The 23,534-nt window shown below is 47.1% G+C and overlaps 1 protein-coding gene and 1 long non-coding RNA gene across 2 annotated transcripts; one reads left to right on the plus strand and one right to left on the minus strand.

Annotated features, from left to right (window-relative positions):
- Positions 1 to 4,624: 4,624 nt before the first annotated feature.
- On the plus strand, positions 4,625 to 8,281 carry LOC123144379 (receptor kinase-like protein Xa21). The gene is made up of 2 exons (XM_044563498.1): positions 4,625 to 7,760; positions 7,929 to 8,281. The coding sequence occupies exons 1-2, from the start codon at positions 4,625 to 4,627 to the stop codon at positions 8,153 to 8,155; spliced, it is 3,363 nt and encodes a 1,120-aa protein (XP_044419433.1). The 3' UTR covers positions 8,156 to 8,281.
- LOC123144381 (uncharacterized) lies at positions 7,584 to 13,007 on the minus strand. The gene is made up of 3 exons (XR_006471400.1): positions 12,773 to 13,007; positions 12,121 to 12,304; positions 7,584 to 7,811 (listed from the first exon to the last, which is right to left on the minus strand). It is a non-coding gene; the product is annotated as an uncharacterized lncRNA (long non-coding RNA).
- Positions 13,008 to 23,534: the final 10,527 nt, after the last annotated feature.

Below are 23,534 nucleotides of genomic sequence, written 5' to 3' on the forward strand. Positions count from 1 at the left end.
ATTCGGAAAAAAGTTGGAACGACTTATAATTCAAAATTGAGAGAGTACTATGCTACTTGTATTCCATAAATAGCTTACATATATACAATAATCAAATATTAATATTTCAATTTTATCAAAATATATAAAAGTTTTACTAAAGCAGTGTCAATTAATATGGATCGGAGGGAGTAGCAAACTATTCCTACAACAATGTGCATGGTATCATCTAGTTTTTTTAGAGAGAGATTACCACATGTGCATTAATAAACAAACAAAATACAATGTGTCAATTAATACTTTGAGAGATTCATATGCCTAACCTAATCATCGCCCATCATCGATCACCGCCATCACTGTAGTATCTTCGAAGAAAGACGTAAGTAGCCTTCACACCCAGATCTAGAAGAACTCCATTGCAGACCACGCTGCTTTGTGAACCGATTAAACGGCCCGTCGAAGGCGATGGAACCGAGTCTTTGTGGCACGTCGATCGAGGATCATCCTCAAGTCTACCAGATCCCGACGGTGTCGTCTTCATCCATATGATCGGAGAAGAAAAAGCGTCGCCGCAAGCCACCGTCCGCCCACCACACTCCAAGACACACACTGCCCCAGCCGATGCTGTCGCCCGAGAAGACACCAAGCACCGGCCAGCACAATCTAACATCGTCAAGACCAAAGTTCGATGAGACACAAGGGCTACATGCTTCCTGGCGTTGGCAATTGAAGCATCACCATGGTGTGGAAGAAGCAGAGCCATCTTATTCCGATGCGACGTTGATTCCACCACCAATGCACCGTCTTCAGAAAAAACTAAGTCTATCATATCTAGGCGTCAGAGCGAAGCCGCCGGGGTCCCCGGCCCCTCGGGCTGCCGGAGTGGCAGCCGAAGGGGCCGAGGACCCGTAGCCACACCGGCGAAGAAAAGAGACAGAGATCGCCTTGCGATCGCTTGTGCGAGGGCGAGAGAAAAGTTGGAACCACTCGACAGTTGGAATACCAACCCACACACCTTGAGGCAGTGCACAACAGGCTCAACACATTTGTAAAAAGTACCCTACAAAACCAATAAAGTCCCTGGGGAACATAAAAGCAGAACAATCTTGATGATGCTTCTCAACTACTCCCTCTGTCCCATAATATAAGATGTTTTTGCAAACTAAACTAGCTTGCAAAAACGTCTTACATTGTGGAACGGAAGGAGTAGCACTTTGCGTATGTCGTGCGATACAAATTAAGTTGCCCGTCGGCAGGAACCTCCATGTCAAATACGATCTGGAGGCCTTCACCGACTAGCAGACTAGGGTAAATCTCCTACGTAAGTTAGGATCCCAAATTTCCATTTTTAAAAGGGGAAAATATATTTTTCATCGCTCAATTATTTTAGAAGTATAAAAATGATTTCTCAACTTCAAAACCAGCAAATTTTAGTCCCTCAATTTCTCAAACCAGATAATTTTAGTCCCTCCTGCTGCTTTGTGGGTCTACGTCCACGTGGCAATCCCAGGTGGATCTTCTTGTTCCTTATCATTCGAACTTGGCTAGGCATTTCATCAAACAGTTGGGGCGTGTTTGGTTGCCCGCATCGAGCCCAACCAGGCCCGCGCGGTGCAGCATCTTTTTGGGCCTCGGTTGTTTGGTTGCCTGCAAACACTGTTCAGCCTGCATAGCACGGTTCTTAAAGCACCCCTAGGCCTGGCCCGTTGGGCACGGCCGAATCGGCAGTTTCCCGAGAGCCATGCCCGAGCGATGCTTTCAGGCGCACGTGGGTGGCTCTCTGGAGACGTATGTCTCGAGTTAATCCCCCTCTCTCTCCCTAATCCTCAATCCCCTCTCTCTTCCTCCATGGCCTGCTTGTTCTTCTCCTCCGCGGCCAGCGCCACCCGCAGCTCGCCGCTGACCCGCTGCATGTCGTGGTCAAAGCAGCCCCTCGGCTTGGCGGCGGCGACGGCGACGACGCTAGCCTCGACCACCCGAAGATGGCAGACCTGGAGGCGGGCGGATGCGGCTGGTGTCGCGATGTCGGATGCCAGCGTGCCCGGGGGCGGAACAACCGCCGACCAGCCGGAACAGCCGCCACCGACCACCACCACCACCGCCTGGCAGCAGTAGGAGGTAGCCGAGCAGTCCCAGCAAGCGGAGGACGAGGACGTGAAGGTGGCCCCGCTGATCCAGCCGCACGAGGTCACGGCGCCGACGCCCGCCGCGAGCAGCAACTGCTATGTTTCCCCTGCCCGGGGCATCTCGCCGTCCTACTCCTCGTCGGTGGCGTCCGGTCTGGAGGCGGCGGAGTGGTCGGAGCCCATGTACCTCCTCGGCTTGGACGGCATCATGGACATCGGCTTCGTTGTCCCCGGCGGACTGGGCGTCGACCCGTTCGACCACTACTACCCGGACCCCACCGGCTTCGACCAAGAAGCATGGTCGGCGCAGCATGTGTGTAGGCGGAGGCGACCGATGGGCGCGAAGGGGCGGCTCGGAAGAAGGCCGCAGGCGGCGCGAGGCGCCCGACCCGGCCGGCAACGGACGCGCGCGAGGCACAGAGGAGCGGAGCGGATGGCAGCGGCCGGGTGCACGGCGGGGCGAGCCGGACGCGGTGCGGCAGGCGGAGACAGCGTAGCGGCGCGGCGAGCTGGTCCACGAGACGGTGTAGCTCGGCGTAGCTCATCTGGATCACCTCCGGCGTGCCGCCCTTGAAGTCCGACACCTTCTACGGCATCGTCGGCCCCTAGAAGGCCGGCGCCTTCGCGGCTGCGGTCGCGTCGCTGCTGGTCGTCCTCGGCTGCTTCATGCCCAGGAGCGGCTCCTCATCTACGTGCTCCTCCCATGCGGCAGCTTCGACGCCCCACCTCTTCCTCCCTCTCCCCGGCGACCTCTCCGGCCAGGCCGAAGCCCATTACACAACCGCGGCGAGCCGGACGCGGCCACTCCGGCGCGCTCAAAGTGTTTGACGAAATGTCAAGCCCAATCTGTTGACTGTTAAGTTTTGTTGTTAACGCTGCTAATCATATGCATGTATGCAACCAAACGCCAGGTGAAAATTGCATCTCGACGACAAGACCCCTAATGCAGGCAACTAATCACCTGGTCATCTACGTTTTTGACCTTATTTGCCAGGCCCGGCAGCGAAAGCAAGCGAACACGCCCTTAGATGCGCGTCCAGCAGCAGGTGAAGGGCGTGGGCATGGAGGCCTCCGGCGAGGTGGCTCTAGTCCTTCAAGACCTCCGTAAGGCCGCTCCGGCGCTTCCCGTAGCGCGCCGCCCACGGGGTTGACGAGGAGGCTCCCGCTTCATGTGTCCGACCCGCCGGCCGCACGCACAGCTTCGCCCTGGCCTTGCTGTTGTACGAGCTCGCATGTATGCCGAGGCCAAGCTGTCGCGTGCGTCTGCGCCCGCTGGCTGCACGCACAACTCCGTCCCAACACTGCTGACCTCGCCATGCCTCGGCATCCTGCACCTTTTCTGCATCAAGAACCCGGCCTACAGCCATCCCGCCGGCCCGCACCGTGGTGCACGTTCGCTGCCGCCACCCGCGAGTTCATGAGTCCCGTCATCACAACGCCCAGCAATCACGGGCGACCACCTCGTCGCCCTCGCACACCGAGCGCATCACGCAAATCACGCGCACAGACAAGAGCAGCAACGTCAACCCAGCATGGAGCACGCACACTCAGCGCGAACGGTAGCACACACACAAGCACAAATCCTAGAGCTACTCAATGCGCAGCAGCCCATCAACTCCTGGTGGAGTGCGTCGCGTGCAAGTTCCTCCGACGGCCGTGCGCGCGTTCAGCCACAAGGAGCGTTGAGCGCAAGAAATAGAGCCGTCACGGCCGCCGGCCGGAGCGGGCGAGGGAGTGCATGCTGCCGCGTGCCGCCTCCGGAGCCAGGCTTGGTCATCGGCGAGCTTCAGAGCACCGGCATCCAGGGTGCCGACACACGAACCGTGTGTTGTTTGAGGTTGAAGATGCTCATTACAGTGAGGTCCATAGGTAAGTCGGAGGGATAAACAACAGGAATTAAAGTTTAAAAATGGGTAGAGATGGTGGGGCCCACACTTTGCCAATCCGAGTCAAAAACCGCTCAAAGATCGGCAGAAAACCACCCAAAGTTGCACAAGGACTAAACTTATCCGGTGTAAAAAGTTAAGGGATTAAGTTTTGCTGGTTTTGAAGTCGAGGAACCATTTGTATACTTTTGAAATAATCGAGGGACGAAAAATATATTTTTCCCTTTAAAAAAAAGACACTGTAAGATTGTAAGTTGCCTGCAAGAGGGAATCATGAAGAAGAACAGTGATGGAGAATGCTGCTAACAGAAGATCCCAAGGAGGCAGCCAGATGAGTGGACTTATACAAGGATGCACACCTCACACTTGGACTGGTCAACCAACTTGTATTATACTCCTAGTAACGGGGAGATCGGAGATATGGCACCAAGCCGTATCCGACTGACCAAGTTTCGACAGCAAACGAGAAGGAAATATAGTCAATGGAGTGCCCGGTGCAATTTGACTGCTACTCCATATTTTTCCTGCATTTAGCGAGCTGGCCAGCCTGCCATGGTCATACAGAGAGACCAGAAAAACAGAACAAGCAGCCTTCCACTCAGTAACGCTGAGCATCCTCTGCAGTTCCTGGCAATGGCGGCCACCGGGCACTCTTGCTTGCTCATGCTGCTTCTCCTCGCGAGTTTCGTCGCTGATGGCCAGCCAGTCTCCATGCCCAACACCGAGGCTGCCGCGGACCACCTTGCGCTGGTGTCATTCAAGTCGCTGATAACCAGCGACCCGTCGTCAGCGCTGGCCTCATGGTCATGGGGCGGCAACCGATCGCTCCCGCTGTGCCGGTGGCGCGGCGTGACGTGCGGCGCTCGGGGCAGCCATCGTGGGCGTGTCGTAGCCCTGGACCTCAGCAACCTTGGCCTTTCAGGCGCCATTGCCCCTTCGGTAGGCAATCTCACCTACCTGAGAAAGCTCCATCTTCCCATGAACCGGCTCGCTGGCACCATACCGTCGGAGCTTGGCCGCCTCGTCAACCTCCGGCATGTCAACCTGAGCTACAACTCCCTTGAAGGCGGCATCCCGGCGTCACTCTCACAGTGCCATCAGCTCGAGAACATCAGCCTGGCATACAACAACCTCACCGGGGGAATCCCTCCAGACATGGGTGATCTGCCCGGCATGCGCCGGCTCCAGGTGCAGTACAACATGCTCGACGGCCCGATACTCCGCTCGTTAGGCTCGTTACGCGGCCTCGAGCTTCTTCATGTCTCCAACAACAGACTTACAGGAATGATCCCTTCAGAAATTGGCAACCTCACCAACCTAGTAAGCCTTAACCTCAACTACAATCACTTGACAGGTTCAGTCCCTTCTTCTCTTCGTAGCCTTCAGAAAATCCAGAATTTGCAAGTGAGAGGGAATCAACTCACGGGGCTAATTCCATCATTCCTGGGAAACCTCTCGGCGTTAGCCGTTCTTAATCTTGGAACCAACGGATTTGAAGGGGAGATTGTGCCATTGCAAGCACTGTCATCTCTGTCTGTCCTTGTTTTGCAAGAAAATAAGCTTCATGGTGGCCTCCCTTCCTGGCTAGGAAACCTCTCCTCGCTGGTATACCTAAGCTTGGGAGGAAATAGCTTCACTGGGTATATTCCTGAATCATTAGGAAACCTTCAGATGTTATCTGGTCTTGTTCTCGCGGAAAACAGTCTTACCGGCACCATTCCTTCCTCCCTCGGAAACCTTCGCGCTCTTTCCGACTTATATCTCGACAAAAATCAGCTCACCGGACAAGTTCCTTCTTCCATTTTCAACATGTCCTCTCTAAGAATATTTAATCTACAGTTCAACCAGCTAACTGGATCGTTGCCGACTGGGAAAAAGGTCAGCTTTCCAGTACTCGACATATTTAATGTAGGGGAAAATAGGTTTCAGGGTGTTATTCCACCTTGGCTGTGCAACTGTTCCATGCTTACCAAAATTGCAGTAGAAGTGAATATGATCTCTGGAACGGTCCCGCCTTGTCTTGGAGATAACCTGAAAAGCTTGTCGATCCTGACCCTTGGACAAAACCAACTACTGGCAAATGAAGATGATGGCTGGGACTTCTTGTCCAGTTTAACCAATAGCAGCCGTCTGAAGATTTTGGATTTCAGCAGCAACAGATTTCATGGCAAGCTACCAAATTCAGTAGCCAATCTTTCTACAGAACTGCAAGCTTTCAACATAGCCAACAACATGATAAGTGGCAACATTCCTGATCGAATTGGGAACCTTGTTAATTTATCATACCTTTTGATGAACATCAACTCTCTTGAGGGTACTATTCCTTCCTCTCTTGGTAGACTCCAGAGGCTGAGCTACTTAGATCTTGGTATGAACAATCTCTCAGGGCAAATTCCACCAACCCTCGGCAATCTCACACTGCTGAATAAACTCTATCTTGGAACAAATTCACTTAGTGGACCTGTTCCATCCAGTCTTAGCAACTGTCCTTTAGAACTATTGGCTGTTCAGCACAACAAGCTCAGAGGTCCGATTCCAGAGGAAGTCTTTCTCATATCCACCTTGTCTAACTTCATGTACTTCCAAAGCAACTTGTTTAGTGGGTCACTTCCATTGGAGATCGGTAGCTTGAAACATATTGCAGACATCGATTTATCTGATAATCAAATTTCTGGTGAGATCCCTGCCTCCATTGGTGATTGCCAAAGCCTACAATTTTTAAAGATGCAAAGGAACTTCCTTCAAGGGAGAATCCCGGCATCAGTGGGACGGCTGAAAGGCCTTGAAGTACTTGATCTCTCACATAACAACTTGTCAGGAGAAATTCCTGAGTTTCTTGGGAGTATGAAAGGCCTTGGTAGTCTGAACCTGTCATTCAACTCCTTTGAAGGTGAAGTCCCAAAAGAAGGAGTATTTCTTGATGTAAACGCAACCGCGGTTGAGGGAAATCAAGGACTGTGTGGTGGTAACCCTGGAATAAAGTTGCCACCATGTTCCACCCACACCAACAAGAAACAGTCTTCGAAGCTTATCATGATAATCTCCATAAGCAGTGCAGTCCTATTGATCATCGTCCTTTTAGCATTGTTTGCATTCTGGTACAGAAGGACCAAGTCACAACAAGCTAACTCAGACTTGTCACTCATCAACGACTTGCACATCAGAGTATCTTATGCTGAATTAGTCAATGCGACAAATGGTTTTGCTTCTGAGAACCTCATCGGAGTAGGAAGCTTCGGTTCGGTGTACAAGGGAAGAATGATGATCCACGACCAACAGGTCACTGTTGCTGTCAAAGTGCTTAATCTCCAACAACGTGGGGCATCTCAGAGTTTTGTTGCAGAATGTGAGACACTGAGATGTGTTCGACGTCGGAACCTTCTGAAGATCTTGACGGTCTGCTCAAGCATGGATTTCCGGAGCCAAGATTTCAAGGCTCTTGTGTATGAATTTCTACCAAATGGAAATTTAGACCAATGGATACAGAAGCCTTATGAAGAAAATGATGGAGACCGGGTGCTAAATCTCATCGGAAGGCTCAGCATCACCATTGATGTAGGTTCTGCACTTGATTATCTTCACCAACACAGGCCATTGCCAGTAATTCACTGTGATCTCAAGCCAAGCAATATCCTCCTTGATAGTAACATGGTTGCTCATGTTGGTGATTTTGGGCTTGCAAGAGCCCTGCGTCAGGAGGGTAGTGATTTCTTAGAGAAATCAAGTGGCTGGGCTACAATGAGAGGAACAGTTGGCTATGCTGCTCCAGGTATGCTTCCAGTTCCAGGGTTCTACCCACACCTGATCTATTGTATTATCCCTGAAATGTCAAAAGTACACCATCATATAAATATGTAATCATAGATTTCTTCAACTTAGATAATACAAATGCTTAAACCTATCCCGTATTTTAATTCTTATGTTTCGATGATTACAGAGTATGGTTTAGGCAATGAAGTTTCGATCCTGGGTGATGTCTATAGCTATGGGGTGCTGTTGCTGGAGATGTTTACTGGGAAAAAGACCAACAGACGGCAAGTTTGGAGAAGCTCTAGGTCTTCACAAATATGTTCAGATGGCACTTCCAGACAGAGTGATCAATATTGTGGATCACCAGTTATTAACAAAAGACAAAGATGGAGAAAGAAACACCTCAAACCCTGACTTAAAAGGAGAAATAACAATTGCTTGCATCACTTCAATTCTGCATATTGGACTATCATGTTCAAAGGAAATTCCTACAGACCGCATGCAAATTGGAGATGCTTTAAAAGGGTTGCTGACAATAAGAGACAAGTTTCAAATGTGTCTTTCAAGTTAACAATTGTAAAGTAATTGAAGGATTATATGTCTCGTGTATATTTGATCTTGATGGTACTATTGAGTTGAGGGCTTGAGGCATAGTAGAGCCTCCAGGCTCCAGCTGCCCAATATGGCCACTATAGTGGTGTTTAGCAGCGCCCTGGTATAAATGACATTTCAAGTTTACATATGATCTTATTTGTTCGTAAAATATTCTTACCATTTCAGATGCACAAAAAGATGTAGCCCTAATGCAAAATAGGTCATTTTACTTCAGAATTGTTTGATTTGGTTTTCTAGGTGATTTTCTAGATGTTGTAATTGTTCACAAAATATCTTTCCTACAATCACTTGTCCGAGCTATTGCAAATAAATCACATTACGTGCTAGTTTATGCCCCCCCCCCCCGCCCCCGCGTCGTCCTCTCGGGCGACACGGGAGGTGACTAGGGTTTCCCCCCGCGCCGCCACCAGAGGAGGCTGCTGGGCAAGCCCGCACGGTCTCCGGTGAAGGTGGCGGCGGGGATCTCGTCGCTCCGTCCCTCGGCAGCCCTGGTCGGAGAGGCGGCGCCGTCCCCGCGGCTGACGGCGTTCGCGGCGATGGTTCTGGCCGGTGCCTTTGGCCACGAGGGTGGTGAGGTGCCAGCGGGTGGCAAGCGCGGAGCCAAGCGACCTTCCTCATTGCCGGATAGGAAGGGTTGAGTTCTTCCCCGTGGCACTCTCCTCCCTGCAAGTTCCGGTTGCGGCTCGGTTGCGGAGCAAACGGAGGTTGGTGGTGTAGGATTGGGACCGGAAGAAACTTTGGTCGGCGGGCTCGGCCCGGCAGCGGCGACGTCTTCTGGTGTCGTTCTCCTCCTTGGAGGCGCAGCCGAGGTCCCTCCTATCCACCCCGACCCCCCTCCCGGATGAAAGTCCAAAATCCGCCTTGGATTGGGCGGCGCCGGCGCCATGCGCGTCGTACCCTCCATGGAAGCGCCGTCCTGGGAGGCTCGGATTTTCGGGAGAGGGTGCTTGTGGGCGGTGGCTCCGGGCAAGGGCTCGAGCGACGGCAGTAGTGTGATGTTGGCAGGTGGAGCGGTGTGGCATCTACCGCGTCGATGATGATGGGTCTTGGCGGCATGGGGCAGCTAAGTCTCGGCGACGGATGCGTCTGGATGGACGAGCGCGGGGTGGTGGCGCTGTTTGGCGCCGTGGCAGGGTCGACGGACGGCCGGACTGACAAGGATAATGCTGATCTTTTTCCTGGAGAAGGATCAGCGGTTCGATGGTGGCGGCGGCGGCTTCTAAAGTGCGTACATGTGGTGTACGCTTTGGGTCTGCTGCACCGGGTGTATGCTCCTGGTACGTTATGCAGACGGATCGGCGGTGATCCCGGTTCTAGATGATGGGGAGTGATGGCATTCCCCATTATTGAGTTTATAAGTGTAGTTGGTGGCTTCGGGTTGTTTGATGTATGTTTTTGTCAGAACTTTGGTGAATAATTTAATAAAGATGGATGTGTGCATCTACTAATGCAGAAGCCGGGGGTTTCAACCTCCTTTTTGAAAAGGGGTGATTTTCTATTCCTACAAGGTATCTGAGCATGTCGTGCCAAGTTGCCAACTGCCTGTACACCACCGTTATCCAGACTAATAAAATATAACTCATTTTACTTTACAAATTTTTATTTGATTTTGAATTTACTAAAATACAACTGAGCATATTGTGCCCCTTTATCGCGGCTATCCACTACAAAAAATATACTTAGCTGCTACAGATGTAGCATGTTTTTTGCATGTAAGATATGGAGACATGGAATAATTGTGTGATATTATACATGTATTTTTTGTTTTTTACCCATTTGCCAACAGGAAGGAAAATGAACTTTCAGGTTTCTTAGTATTTCGATGTTTGCCGTTCATAAAAGAAAAGAAAAAAGGCAAATGAACCACATCCCAATTGATTATTAAGCGACTCTGGAACAAGAATGACACGCACCTACTTCTCTCTTTTACTTAACTAGCAGCATTTTGGGCTAGAGTGGCGCTATATATCATTAAGATCTACATGAACTTGCATAAGTTTCAAACCCTTTCACTGCACAATAGAGTTGCAGCTAAGCTCTAAGTTATCTGGCTAATCACAAACAATATCATATGACATTGCTGATAGTCCAAGAGATGATGTATATTCTTGAAGACTTACCTCCATACTGAGAGTCTGATGCAGAGTTTATCCAACACCATACATATTTTGGAAGGATGAGGTACTGAATAGAGTAAAGTAGCTGCCCTCCCTCTGCCACATGATTTATTAAACACAGCATGCACCCACTTACTAAACAAGAATATATCCGAATTTTGTTCAAGTGACAAGGCAAGTGGTTTATTCCTTTGAAAGAAACATAGCCGAGTGGTTATTCTTTTCCTTAAAAGCTATCTGATTGACTAGGTTACATCAAAGATGTCAGCAGTCAGCATCAATGGACCAAACAATGGAAGTCATCGCCAAAGAATCATGATTAGCTAACCGTTTAGTCAAGACTGTCATTATACTTGATGAATGATTAGTTGGAAATATTTTCTTTCAAACTACTCATTTGGGGGTGGAAGCAAACTCAAGGATATACTGAGAACTTGGCAGGCCATTATTTTTTTATTTGTTCAGTATTTTAGTGCCGTTTGTTGACACTTTTGCTTACCTATTCAACAGTGACCTCTGGTCAAACATAAGGGCGGTGGTATTCAAATGCGGTTTCCAAACTATTGAAGCCGACTAAGAAAAAATCATACATGAGCATGCATGATGCGTCCAAAAGTAGTATTCAATTAATACTACCATCCATGCTTCAATGGTTTGGCCAAACCACTGAAACCATGATGAACACCCCTACTGCCCTACATAAGCGCTTACTGCTTACCACTGTCCAACCCATCATTGATTACTACTCTACACCCAGGAGAGACATCGCCTCTCGTCTCTCATCTCAAATCTGCTGTCCCTTCTCCTCTTGCCTTCTGCAACACTCCGGCCTTCCGTCTGAAACTTCAGTTTTCAGCCAAATAAATGCATTTGTAGCCTTTGAAATGAACACAATTCAACAGCATGCCAGCAGTGAAACCATTGAAGGAACAAAAAAACAGCATGCCAGCAGGAAACCCATCAATCGTTCTTGCTAACCTTCCTATCTATTGCATTCTTTTATCAGTACAACGCAAGCTGATGATCAAAGAAGTGGTACAACTATTTAACTGACTAACTTGCACTCCAGTCATTCATGTTACTCATAAGGAGTGACCCGTCTCAGCTCTCAGGTCAGATGGCTCAGTGTGCAATGACTGAGGTACACGAAATGTGGAGAAAATTCTAGCCTTTGTTAGTAAATCTAGATGTCACTACCAGATCAAGTTGAAGAAGATTAGATCAACAACCACTATTATTAACTGAAGATGGCAAACGAAGGAATGTTAGGTTCTAACAACACTCGAGATATGAGAATCGTAAGTATCAGTTTGATTTTCCGTGCTAGAATATCATGTTCGAAAAAAAGTGCTTCCTACTAAAACATATGAATATTTGTTTCAAAGGAAGAATGGCAGGTTCTAACAACACTAGAGATATGAGAATAGCTGTTGCATGTGTTGTGATATCCAAGTTGTATTTGGAAATGAAGAGCATCCTGCTAGAACATGCAAATTTACTGGTAGTATATCTGTAACGATAACTTTTTTAGCAAGGTAGCTGAATGTTCCAGTTAGATGTAGAGACAGCACATGACAAATCAAAGTATTATCCAGGCAAACAATGAACGAATGGAATACCATCCTTCCAATAAGCTGTTGCACTTACCACATCACACCAGTCTCTATAAATTGCAACTGATAGAGAGGGCAGTGAGATCAAGTTCCATGGAAAATTGACCTAGGTGACACCTTCTTTGATGGGGGCTCTTACTGCAGCCAGTTAAGCTTTATCAGCATGTCTTCGGTTTGTAAACAATCTTCATGATATTCGCATATATAGCTGCATAAAACTGAGGGTGCGCGGGTTTTGAATCGATGTAAGAATCATTGTGAAACTAATCATTCATCAAGTATATAGCGTAAACTGCCTGATTGCACATATGATTTAAATTCGCCACATAACAAAAAGAAACAGGTTCAGTGGATAGTGATATAGTGCCATAATTCATTAACCCTTCCCCGTTTTGTTTATAACAACAATATTATTTTTATTTTATGGTACCTAAACATTAATCATGAAATGGTGTAGTATTTCTGAGCAAAAAAAAGGCAATCTGGAACTGATATCAGACATCCATCACTCGGCACAATGCATTGCAAGCCCCTGCCTCAACGATTTCGGGTCCTAAATTTGCACGTTATTCTTTCTAGATCGTGCTTGAACCGCCGAACCCACACAGAAAATAATAATGCAATCGCATCATTTATAAGAAAGAACAAAATAGCTCTTCTCTCCTTCGGTTTCAGGTCATACATACCATTAGATGCAGGCGGAGGAGGTGAGAGAAACTGATGCAGGAGTAAAGGTCACCAGTTAGACCCTTATCTGGCGAGATGGTGCGGAGTGGAGCATGGGGGCGTGTGGGGGGACGGCGGCGGCCGACCGGATTCCGGCGGTGGAACGGTGACTCTGAGCGAGGGAAGCTAAACATGGGCCTCACTAGTTCTGTCTTATGTGGGCTTCGTTTTATATTGGTTGTACCTTCTTCCCGGGCCACAGTGTATGCAGCTGTACCAGTGGTCTTTCTTTCGTGTCTCTACTTCTATAAAAGACTTAGTTGCTGATGAGTCATCCGTCATTTCTGACTATTAGATCTGCATCTGACGACTAAGAGATAAGTTATGGCCTTTTTACAACAATAGCCTATTTTCTGCTCCAATTTGCAGAAAACCCTTTGATATCTTGAAACCAACCACATCCCTCCCTCACCTCATCAAAACAGCCCGAGGAATATATTTTGAGTGAAATATAATATATATATTTTAAAATATGTATATCAAAACTAGAGTATTTTCTTTCAAGTTTGTGAACAAATATTATTCTACTTTAGATCCACTGCGGGCACATTGCTAGTCTCAAAAAAAACAGTGGTCTTTCTTCGATCTCCTGATCTCAAGTATATATCCCAATAATATCATTCCCTCAAAAAAATTTAATATTGTTATCAATTGGTAAAGTGGAGCGTTCCAAAAAAAAAGAGCACGTTTAGCTTTAAAAAGAAGTTGTACTAACGGATGCATCGATCCTGTTGCCCATTAGTGTAAAAATCAATTAAGAGCCAATTCTTTTGAGGGCTTAAAAAATAGAACGTCGATAACTGCCACACGTGTGGTAGGAAAGAAGACGCACCATACGACTCTAATGCAAATAGATTGCCACGTCATCGCATGCATGCATGCGAATTTTTTTTTGGATTTTCAGTTTTTAAAATATTTTATCTCTTAAATGAAAAATCCGATTGAAGATCCGTTTTCACCATTAAATCCCTCGCGACGAGATCTTCAAAACTAGATCTCATATCGATATATTTCAGCGATTTTTTTTAGTTAAAAGTTGCCATGTCTATTGCACATGAATTGCCATGATATTTACACTGAAGTTGTCATGATATGTTTCAACTATTTTCTTTTACATTTAAAACTAAATTTTAACATATTATAAAACAGAGAATCAAGAAACTAGACTTGCCATGCATCATAAACTAAAAATTGCCATGATACATGCACTTAAAATTGTCATGGTTCAATAAAAAAATATTTTCATGGTCAAAATACTGGAATTGCCATCATCAAAAAACAAAATTTGCCATGATCTACAAACTAAAATTGCCACATGGCAACTTTAGTTTAAGCACTATGGCAACTATAGTGAAAACATCATGGCAACTTCTAGGCAAAAAAATCGTCGAAACATATCAACATAGGGTCTAGTTTTGAAGATCTCGTCGAGACGGATTTAATGGTGAAAACGGATTTTTAGTTCGCTTTTTTAGTTAGAAGATAAAACATTTTTAAGACAAAAACCAAAAAGATTTCTGCTGATGTCACCTATTCATACGTGGCAAAATGAGTGATGATGAAGGCGTGTGGGCGACCTGCAAACACCCACACGTGTGGGCATTAGTTTTTCCAAAAAAATAAGCTACCTCTCCTCAATTTAAAAAATAAGTCGCTCCTAATTGAGATTTCTATATTAGTTATTCCATAACTAGTTCAGAAGCTCCAATAAATGAGGGAGACGGCTTATGGAAAAAACTGAAGAGGAGAAGGCTTATTTTTTAAGCTGTCAAAAGAACTGGCCCTAAGATTCAGTAATGATGATCACTCATAATAAGATGGGCATGTTCCTTGGTGCATTGGCTGTGTGATTACTGGAAAATATGATCCTAGAACTTTGAAAGATGTTGCATAGTCTAGAGGCCCTTGCTTCAGGAGCTGACTTAACCATCATGAGAATTTTTATGGCAATTGGCTGTTTGAGGGTAGTTAACATGATCAGAGAGAATATTAAATCCTCTTATGTTGTGGTGACAAAGAAAATTAAAGCAAGGTTGAAGGTTTTCAATAAGGTCGTGGTCGCCAGGAGAGGAAGGGATTAAATAGGAAACTCATAGACTAGCTAAACATATTTATTTTTGTTGGACGTCATGTCTGGTTTTATTGGTTTGATAAAGGGTGTCAACATTCTAAAAGCATCTCTAGCAGACCCTTTATATCCCATCGAACTGTAAAATAACCGTCAATTTTTTATTTTGGACGGGAAAGGTAGCCCGAATAGACACCTTATACATCTTCGGCCTTTAAAAAATTAAGGGTGCGGTAAAAAGCTCCTCTCGATCTGCAAAAATATAGTTTCCGCGTCCGCTTCTACGTTGCCCTGTACCGGGAGAAAGCAGTTGGCGGGAGCCCAACTGCCACGGAAACATCCCCATGACCTGTCCGCGCCGCCCCGCCCGTCCTCGGACCCGGCCGCCGCCCGGCTGCGTCTCTCCCATTGCAGTTCAAGCCGCCACCCGCCCCGGTCCGTCTCGGCTGCCTCGTCTCAAGGGTTCAGAGCCCGTGGCTCGCCCGCGTCTCCTCGGCCGAAGCTGGCGGCGTCCCCATGCTGCTCGCCGCACCGGCCTCGAGGGAGATTCCTGAGTCGCCGTTGCTTGGGGTCGTGTCGGCATCGAGGTGGAGATGAGGAGGGCGTGAGGAAGGGGTGGCCAAGAAAAAAAGTGGGCCGATTGTGGGCCCTGCTTTATAAAGTTGGTATATTTAGAGAATATTCTTTTTTACGGGTTGATTATACGGGATATGTTCGGCCGCAGCTAAAATCGGCCCTTACAACATGTTTTTCTCGGTCCTTATAACGACTTTAAGGGTCCGCGCGATGAGGGGTATGTTAGAGATGCTCTAAAAATGACTAGAAAAACAGGAGTAGCTTAATGGAGAAGCATCAAGACAATTTTCAGTTCTTCTCGTCTGGGGATCTAAAAGTTGTGGCATAAGCTAAAAAGAGAAAGTTGGTTCTGTGAAGAAAATTGGAGTGGTTGCTTAGGAAGCCACTCCAGTATGGATGACAAGGTGTCGTGGAAGCCGCTCCTACACGAACCATCATGGTTGATCGAAAGCTTAAGCACGTTTTTCACTGTCATAAGGTTCCATGACACATGATGACATCCTCATGACGCAAAGTTGTGTTGACTTGCTCCCGAGAGAAGAAAATGGTCTTTGTCGTCATGTCGCCCCCTAACTGTAGTCATCACCCTGTTTGCTAGAGAAGAGAGAAAAACAATGAGAGAAGATACCTTCGAGTAGGGATGATGTGGTCCAACTTCGAACGGATGCCCCTTGACAAATAGCCATATGAATGCCCAACGTACTTTCTATCTGGCCCAATCGTACTTTTAGTGTATGCAACCCTGGTGTTATGTGCAACAGATACCAATAATACCTAGTCCAAATCACAAATTTGGTGCATATCAGTTTGGTGTTACTTGCAACAAACAACAATATCTTTCCTATTTATAAATGTTGGAGTTGGTGGTGAGTTCACTTGTGGGCCAACAACCTTCACAATAAACAAATACACTCCTCTTCCTCTTCACATATGGAAGTATAGCAAACTTCCAAGAGACATAAAAAACAAATACACTACTACTTTAACAGAAAACCAACACTCATGTAGAAGGCACAAAAAAATTGCAAAAATTACGACTCCAACTTAAAATCACGATTTTACTTTTAGTATCTCTTCCCAACAAAATTTTCAAGTTTTATATCATGCCATAGGAGAGTGAACAAATTGCAATGCCTATTCTCCCATGTTTTCAAATCCAAAATGTTGTCTCACTATAAATCTTTTAAAGGACCTACCACGGTTACATCAAATTCTTCGACCCCTACCTCATCCCTCTTAATATATTTTTGCTCTTCTTATTATCATGAATCGTGCAAGGTACTAAAATCTTTTGATCATCACCTAAGTTGGTGCCCTAACGTCTCTCTTTTTAATAGCTCCGTAGCAACGCACGGGCACTGTGCTAGTATGGTCTAAAATGCAACAAATGTCACTTTATCATATTAAAGTCATAATTCAGTCAATTTCAAAACTGATAAAGATTGATTGTTTCATGAATTTTCTTCTCCATTGTCTTGTTCAGCATTAGTAGCACACCTACATATATCAGAACAACTAGTATACCACAAGGCATTGAAAGCTTTTCAGACAAAGATGGCTAAGTACAATTTTCTTAGTATTGAATATGTGTACATGTGCCCTTTATGAAACGGGAAAGTTTAAAATCACGCGCTATTCACAAAATAAAAGAAAAGGTGGGCAGTTCAGGTGAAATTTTCGTAAAATTCGTTCAAATTCCTTGTTTTTTCTTGGACCTTATAAGTGCCGCACGTGTGGCACGAACACATGGCAACTCCGAATGTTTTTTATGGCAAGTTTAGTGACACGAGGATGGCAACTTTAGTTGTGAAGCACGACAACTTTTTTTCCGGATGGCAAGTTTTAGTTTTTTTGGTTTGTTTTTTCTTTTCGGATGACAACTTCAGTTGTGAAAAACGTCGAGGCGGAGGTTTTTCTTTAGAAAGAACTGGTTAACGTTGTGTTTGGATGTCTGTATTAGGGTCTCGAATTGGATTTGGTATTCCCAATCCACCAAATCGTGTGTTTGGCATGCGCATGGAAACAACGGTCTGAAATCAACCCAATACAGCGACAAAATCGATCCCACTAGCTGAGGCCTCACACGATACGGAGCCCAACACCTCCGATTTGGCCTGAATTGAACGACCCCACAAAAGAAAACGATTCGAGCCTAATCTTTTTCTCCCCACGCTCGACCGAAGCTGCCACTCCCCCACTATCGGTGTCAAAACCGGCGGATCTCATGTAGGGGGTCCCGAACTGTGCGTCTAAGGTCGATGGTAATAGGAGACGGCGGACACGATGTTTACCCAGGTTCGGGCCCTCTTGATGGAGGTAATACCCTACTTCCTGCTTGATTGATCTTGATGAATATGAGGATTACAAGAGTTGATCTACCACGAGATCGTAATGGCTAAACCCTAGATGTCTAGCTTGTATGATTGTGATTATGACTGCCTCTACGGACTAAACCCTCCAGTTTATATAGACACCGGAGGGGCTTAGGGTTGTACCGAGTCAGTTTACAAAGGAAGGAATCTACATATCCGAACGCCAAGCTTGCCATCCACGCAAAGGAGAGTCACATCCGGACACGGGAAGAAATCTTCTGTCTTGTATCTTCTTAGCCCATTAGTCCGGCCCATGTTACATAGTCCGGACGCCCGAGGACCCCTTAATCCAGGACTCCCTCAGTAGCCCCTGAACCAGGCTTCAATGACGATGTGTCCGGTGCGCAGATTGTCTTCAGCATTGCAAGGCGGGTTCCTCCTCCGAATACTCCAAAGCAACCTTCGAACATAGAAAACGTGTCCGGCTCTGCAAAACAAGTACCACACACACACGCAGAGAGTACAATATTTCACGAGTCCAATCCACTGACAACTTTTGCAGCGTGACATCACGTTGCTGCCCGGTTATTATTTCGAACCGTTTTTTAGCCTCCCGCTCCATGTTTCAAGATGCGGTTTTATTGCCACGTCTTGTCGAAGCAGAGATCGTGTCCCCTTATTGAGGGATTCTCATCGATACGGGCGTGGGTAATCGAACCACGCCGTCTGCACGGCCCTCGGGGACTAGGCGAGTTTTAAGGCGAGTGGGGAGGCGCTTGATATTCGCACCCTTTGTAAAGGGATAAGGATTTCACCTTTTCACCCACGCCTTCTTTCTCTCTGCCCATCCATTCTCGAGCTCCAGCGCCCAAGCTTCCATCCTTTCCACCTCAAAAAAGCACTCCAGCCATGTCCGGATCTGGAGCGCAGGGCAAGTGGATGATTTCCTCCGTTAAGGAGAAGGACATCACCAAGCTCCGGGAGGCTGGGTACTTAGCCCAGGAAATCGCCCACCGGCTTCCAGCAAAGGGGCAGATCATCCCCAGCCCGAAGCCCCATGAGAGGGTGGTATTCTGTTGGAAACATGCCCTAGAGGCAATAATAAAATGGTTATTATTATATTTCCTTGTTCATGATAATTGTCTATTGTTCATGCTATAATTGTGTTATCCGGAAATCGTAATACATGTGTAAATACATAGACCACAACATGTCCCTAGTGAGCCTCTAGTTGACTAGCTCGTTGATCAACAGATAGTCATGGTTTCCTGACTATGGACATTGGATGTCACTGATAACGGGATCACATCATTAGGAGAATGATGTGATGGACAAGACCCAATCCTAAGCATAGCACAAAGATCGTGTAGTTCGTTTGCTAGAGCTTTTCCAATGTCAAGTATCATTTCCTTAGACCATGAGATCGTGTAACTCCCGGATGCCGTAGGAGTGCTTTGGGTGTACCAAACGTCACAACGTAACTGGGTGACTATAAAGGTACACTACAGGTATCTCTGAAAGTGTCTGTTGGGTTGACACGGATCGAGACTGGGATTTGTCACTCCGTATGACGGAGAGGTATCTCTGGGCCCACTCGGTAATGCATCATCATAATGAGCTCAAAGTGACCAAGTGGTTGGTCACGGGATCATGCATTACGGTACGAGTAAAGTGACTTGCCGGTAACGAGATTGAACAAGGTATTGGGATACCGACGATCGAATCTCGGGCAAGTAACGTACCGATTGACAAAGGGAATTGTATACGGGATTGATTGAATCCTCGACATCGTGGTTCATCCGATGAGATCATCGTGGAACATGTGGGAGCCAACATGGGTATCCAGATCCCGCTGTTGGTTATTGACCGGAGAGTCGTCTCGGTCATGTCTGCGTGTCTCCCGAACCCGTAGGGTCTACACACTTAAGGTTCGGTGACGCTAGGGTTGTAGAGATATTAGTATGCGGTAACCCGAAAGTTGTTCGGAGTCCCGGATGAGATCCCGGACGTCACGAGGAGTTCCGGAATGGTCCGGAGGTGAAGAATTATATATAGGAAGTCCAGTTTCGGCCACCGGGAAAGTTTCGGGGGTTACCGGTATTGTACCGGGACCACCGGAAGGGTCCCGGGGGTCCACCGGGTGGGGCCACCTATCCCGGAGGGCCCCATGGGCTGAAGTGGGAGGGGAACCAGCCCCTGGTGGGCTGGTGCGCCCCCCCTTGGGCCTCCCCCTGCGCCTAGGGTTGGAAACCCTAGGGGTGGGGGCGCCCCCCACTTGGCTTGGGGGGGAAGCCACCCCTTGGCCGCCGCCCCCCTGGAGATCAGATCTCCCAGGGCCGGCGCCCCCCAGGAGGCCTATATATAGGAGGGGGGAGGGAGGGCAGCCGCACCACAGCCCCTGGCGCCTCCCTCTCCCTCCCGTAACACCTCTCTCTCTCGCTGAGCTTGGCGAAGCCCTACCGAGATCCCCGCTACTTCCACCACCACGCCGTCGTGCTGCTGGATCTCCATCAACCTCTCCTTCCCCCTTGCTGGATCAAGAAGGAGGAGACGTCGCTGCTCCGTACGTGTGTTGAACGCGGAGGTGCCGTCCGTTCGGCGCTCGGTCATCGGTGATTTGGATCACGACGAGTACGACTCCATCAACCCCGTTCACTTGAACGCTTCCGCTCGCGATCTACAAGGGTATGTAGATGCACTCATCTCTAGTTGCTAGATGACTCCATAGATTGATCTTGGTGATGCGTAGAAAATTTTAAATTTCTGCTACGATCCCCTACAGTGGCATCATGAGCCAGGCCTACGCGTAGTTTCTATGCACGAGTAGAACACAAACTTGTTGTGGGCGTAGATGTTGTCAATTTTCTTGCCACTACTAGTCTTATCTTGTTTCGGCGGCATTGTGGGATGAAGCGGCCCGGACCGACCTTACACGTACGCTTACGTGAGACAGGTTCCACCGACTGACATGCACTAGTTGCATAAGGTGGCTAGCGGGTGTCTGTCTCTCCCACTTTAGTCGGAACGGATTCGATGAAAAGGGTCCTTATGAAGGGTAAATAGAAATTGGCATATCACGTTGTGGTTTTACGTAGGTAAGAAACGTTCTTGCTAGAAACCTATAGAAGCCACGTAAAAACATGCAACAACAATTAGAGGACGTCTAACTTGTTTTTGCAGCATATGCCTTGTGATGTGATATGGCCAAAAGGATGTGATGAATGAGATATATGTGATGTATGAGATTGATCATGTTCTTGTAATAGGAATCACGACTTGCATGTCGATGAGTATGACAACCGGCAGGAGCCATAGGAGTTGTCTTTATTTTTTGTATGACCTGCGTGTCATTGAATAACGCCATGTAAATTACTTTACTTTATTGCTAAACACGTTAGCCATAGAAGTAGAAGTAATCGTTGGCGTGACAACTTCATGAAGACACGATGATGGAGATCATGATGATGGAGATCATGGTGTCATGCCGGTGACGAAGATGATCATGGCGCCCCGAAGATGGAGATCAAAAGGAGCAAAATGATATTGGCCATATCATGTCACTATTTGATTGCATGTGATGTTTATCATGTTTTACATCTTATTTGCTTAGAACGACGGTAGCTTAAATAAGATGATCCCTCGCAATAATTTCAAGAAAGTGTTCCCCCTAACTGTGCACCGTTGCGAAGGTTCGTTGTTTCGAAGCACCACGTGATGATCGGGTGTGATAGATTCTAACGTTCGAATACAACGGGTGTAAGCCAGATTTACACACGCAATACACTTAGGTTGACTTGACGAGCCTAGCATGTACAGACATGGCCTCGGAACACGGAAGACCGAAAGGTCGAGCATGAGTCGTATAGAAGATACGATCAACATGAAGATGTTCACCGATGTTGACTAGTCCGTCTCACGTGATGATCGGACACGGCCTAGTTGACTCGGATCATGTTTCACTTAGATGACTAGAGGGATGTCTATCTGAGTGGGAGTTCATTGAATAATTTGATTAGATGAACTTAATTATCATGAACTTAGTCTAAAATCTTTACAATATGTCTTGTAGATCAAATGGCCCACGTTGCCCTCAACTTCAACGCGTTCCTAGAGAAAACCAAGCTGAAAGATGATGGCAGCAACTATACGGACTGGGTCCGGAACCTGAGGATCATCCTCATAGCTGCCAAGAAAGATTATGTCCTAGAAGCACCGCTAGGTGAAGCACCCATCCCAGAGAACCAAGACGTTATGAACGCTTGGCAGTCACGTGCTGATGATTACTCCCTCGTTCAGTGCGGCATGCTTTACAGCTTAGAACCGGGGCTCCAAAAGCGTTTTGAGCAACACGGAGCATATGAGATGTTCGAAGAGCTGAAAATGGTTTTCCAAGCTCATGCCCGGGTCGAGAGATATGAAGTCTCCGACAAGTTCTTCAGTTGTAAGATGGAGGAAAACAGTTCTGTCAGTGAGCACATACTCAAAATGTCTGGGTTGCACAACCGCTTGACTCAGCTGGGAGTTAATCTCCCGGATGACGCGGTCATTGACAGAATCCTTCAGTCGCTTCCACCAAGCTACAAGAGCTTTGTGATGAACTTCAATATGCAGGGGATGGAAAAGACCATTCCTGAGGTATATTCAATGCTGAAATCAGCGGAGGTGGAGATCAGAAAGGAACATCAAGTGTTGATGGTGAATAAAACCACTAAGTTCAAGAAAGGCAAGGGTAAGAAGAACTTCAAGAAGGACGGCAAGGGAGTTGCCGCGCCCGGTAAGCCAGTTGCCGGGAAGAAGCCAAAGAATGGACCCAAGCCTGAGACTGAGTGCTTTTATTGCAAGGGAAGTGGTCACTGGAAGCGGAACTGCCCCAAATACTTAGCGGACAAGAAGGCCGGCAACACCAAAGGTATATGTGATATACATGTAATTGATGTGTACCTTACCAGTACTCGTAGTAGCTCCTGGGTATTTGATACCGGTGCGGTTGCTCATATTTGTAACTCAAAACAGGAGCTGCGGAATAAGCGGAGACTGGCGAAGGACGAGGTGACGATGCGCGTCGGGAATGGTTCCAAGGTCGATGTGATCGCCGTCGGCACGCTACCTCTACATTTACCTACGGGATTAGTTTTAAACCTCAATAATTGTTATTTAGTGCCAGCTTTGAGCATGAACATTGTATCAGGATCTCGTTTAATTCGAGATGGCTACTCATTTAAATCCGAGAATAATGGTTGTTCTATTTATATGAGAGATATGTTTTATGGTCATGCCCCGCTGGTCAATGGTTTATTCTTAATGAATCTCGAACGTGATGTTACACATATTCATAGTGTGAATACCAAAAGATGTAAAGTTGATAACGATAGTCCCACATACTTGTGGCACTGCCGCCTTGGTCACATTGGTGTCAAACGCATGAAGAAGCTCCATGCAGATGGACTTTTGGAGTCTCTTGATTACGAATCATTTGACACGTGCGAACCATGCCTCATGGGTAAGATGACCAAGACTCCGTTCTCCGGAACAATGGAGCGAGCAACCAACTTATTGGAAATCATACATACTGATGTGTGCGGTCCAATGAGTGTTGAGGCTCGCGGTGGCTATCGTTATGTTCTCACTCTCACTGATGACTTGAGTAGATATGGGTATGTCTACCTAATGAAACACAAGTCTGAAACCTTTGAAAAGTTCAAGGAATTTCAGAGTGAGGTTGAGAATCAACGTGACAGGAAAATAAAGTTCTTACGATCAGATCGT

Source organism: Triticum aestivum, chromosome 6D, assembly GCF_018294505.1.
Source record: "Triticum aestivum cultivar Chinese Spring chromosome 6D, IWGSC CS RefSeq v2.1, whole genome shotgun sequence".
NCBI lineage: Eukaryota > Viridiplantae > Streptophyta > Magnoliopsida > Poales > Poaceae > Triticum > Triticum aestivum.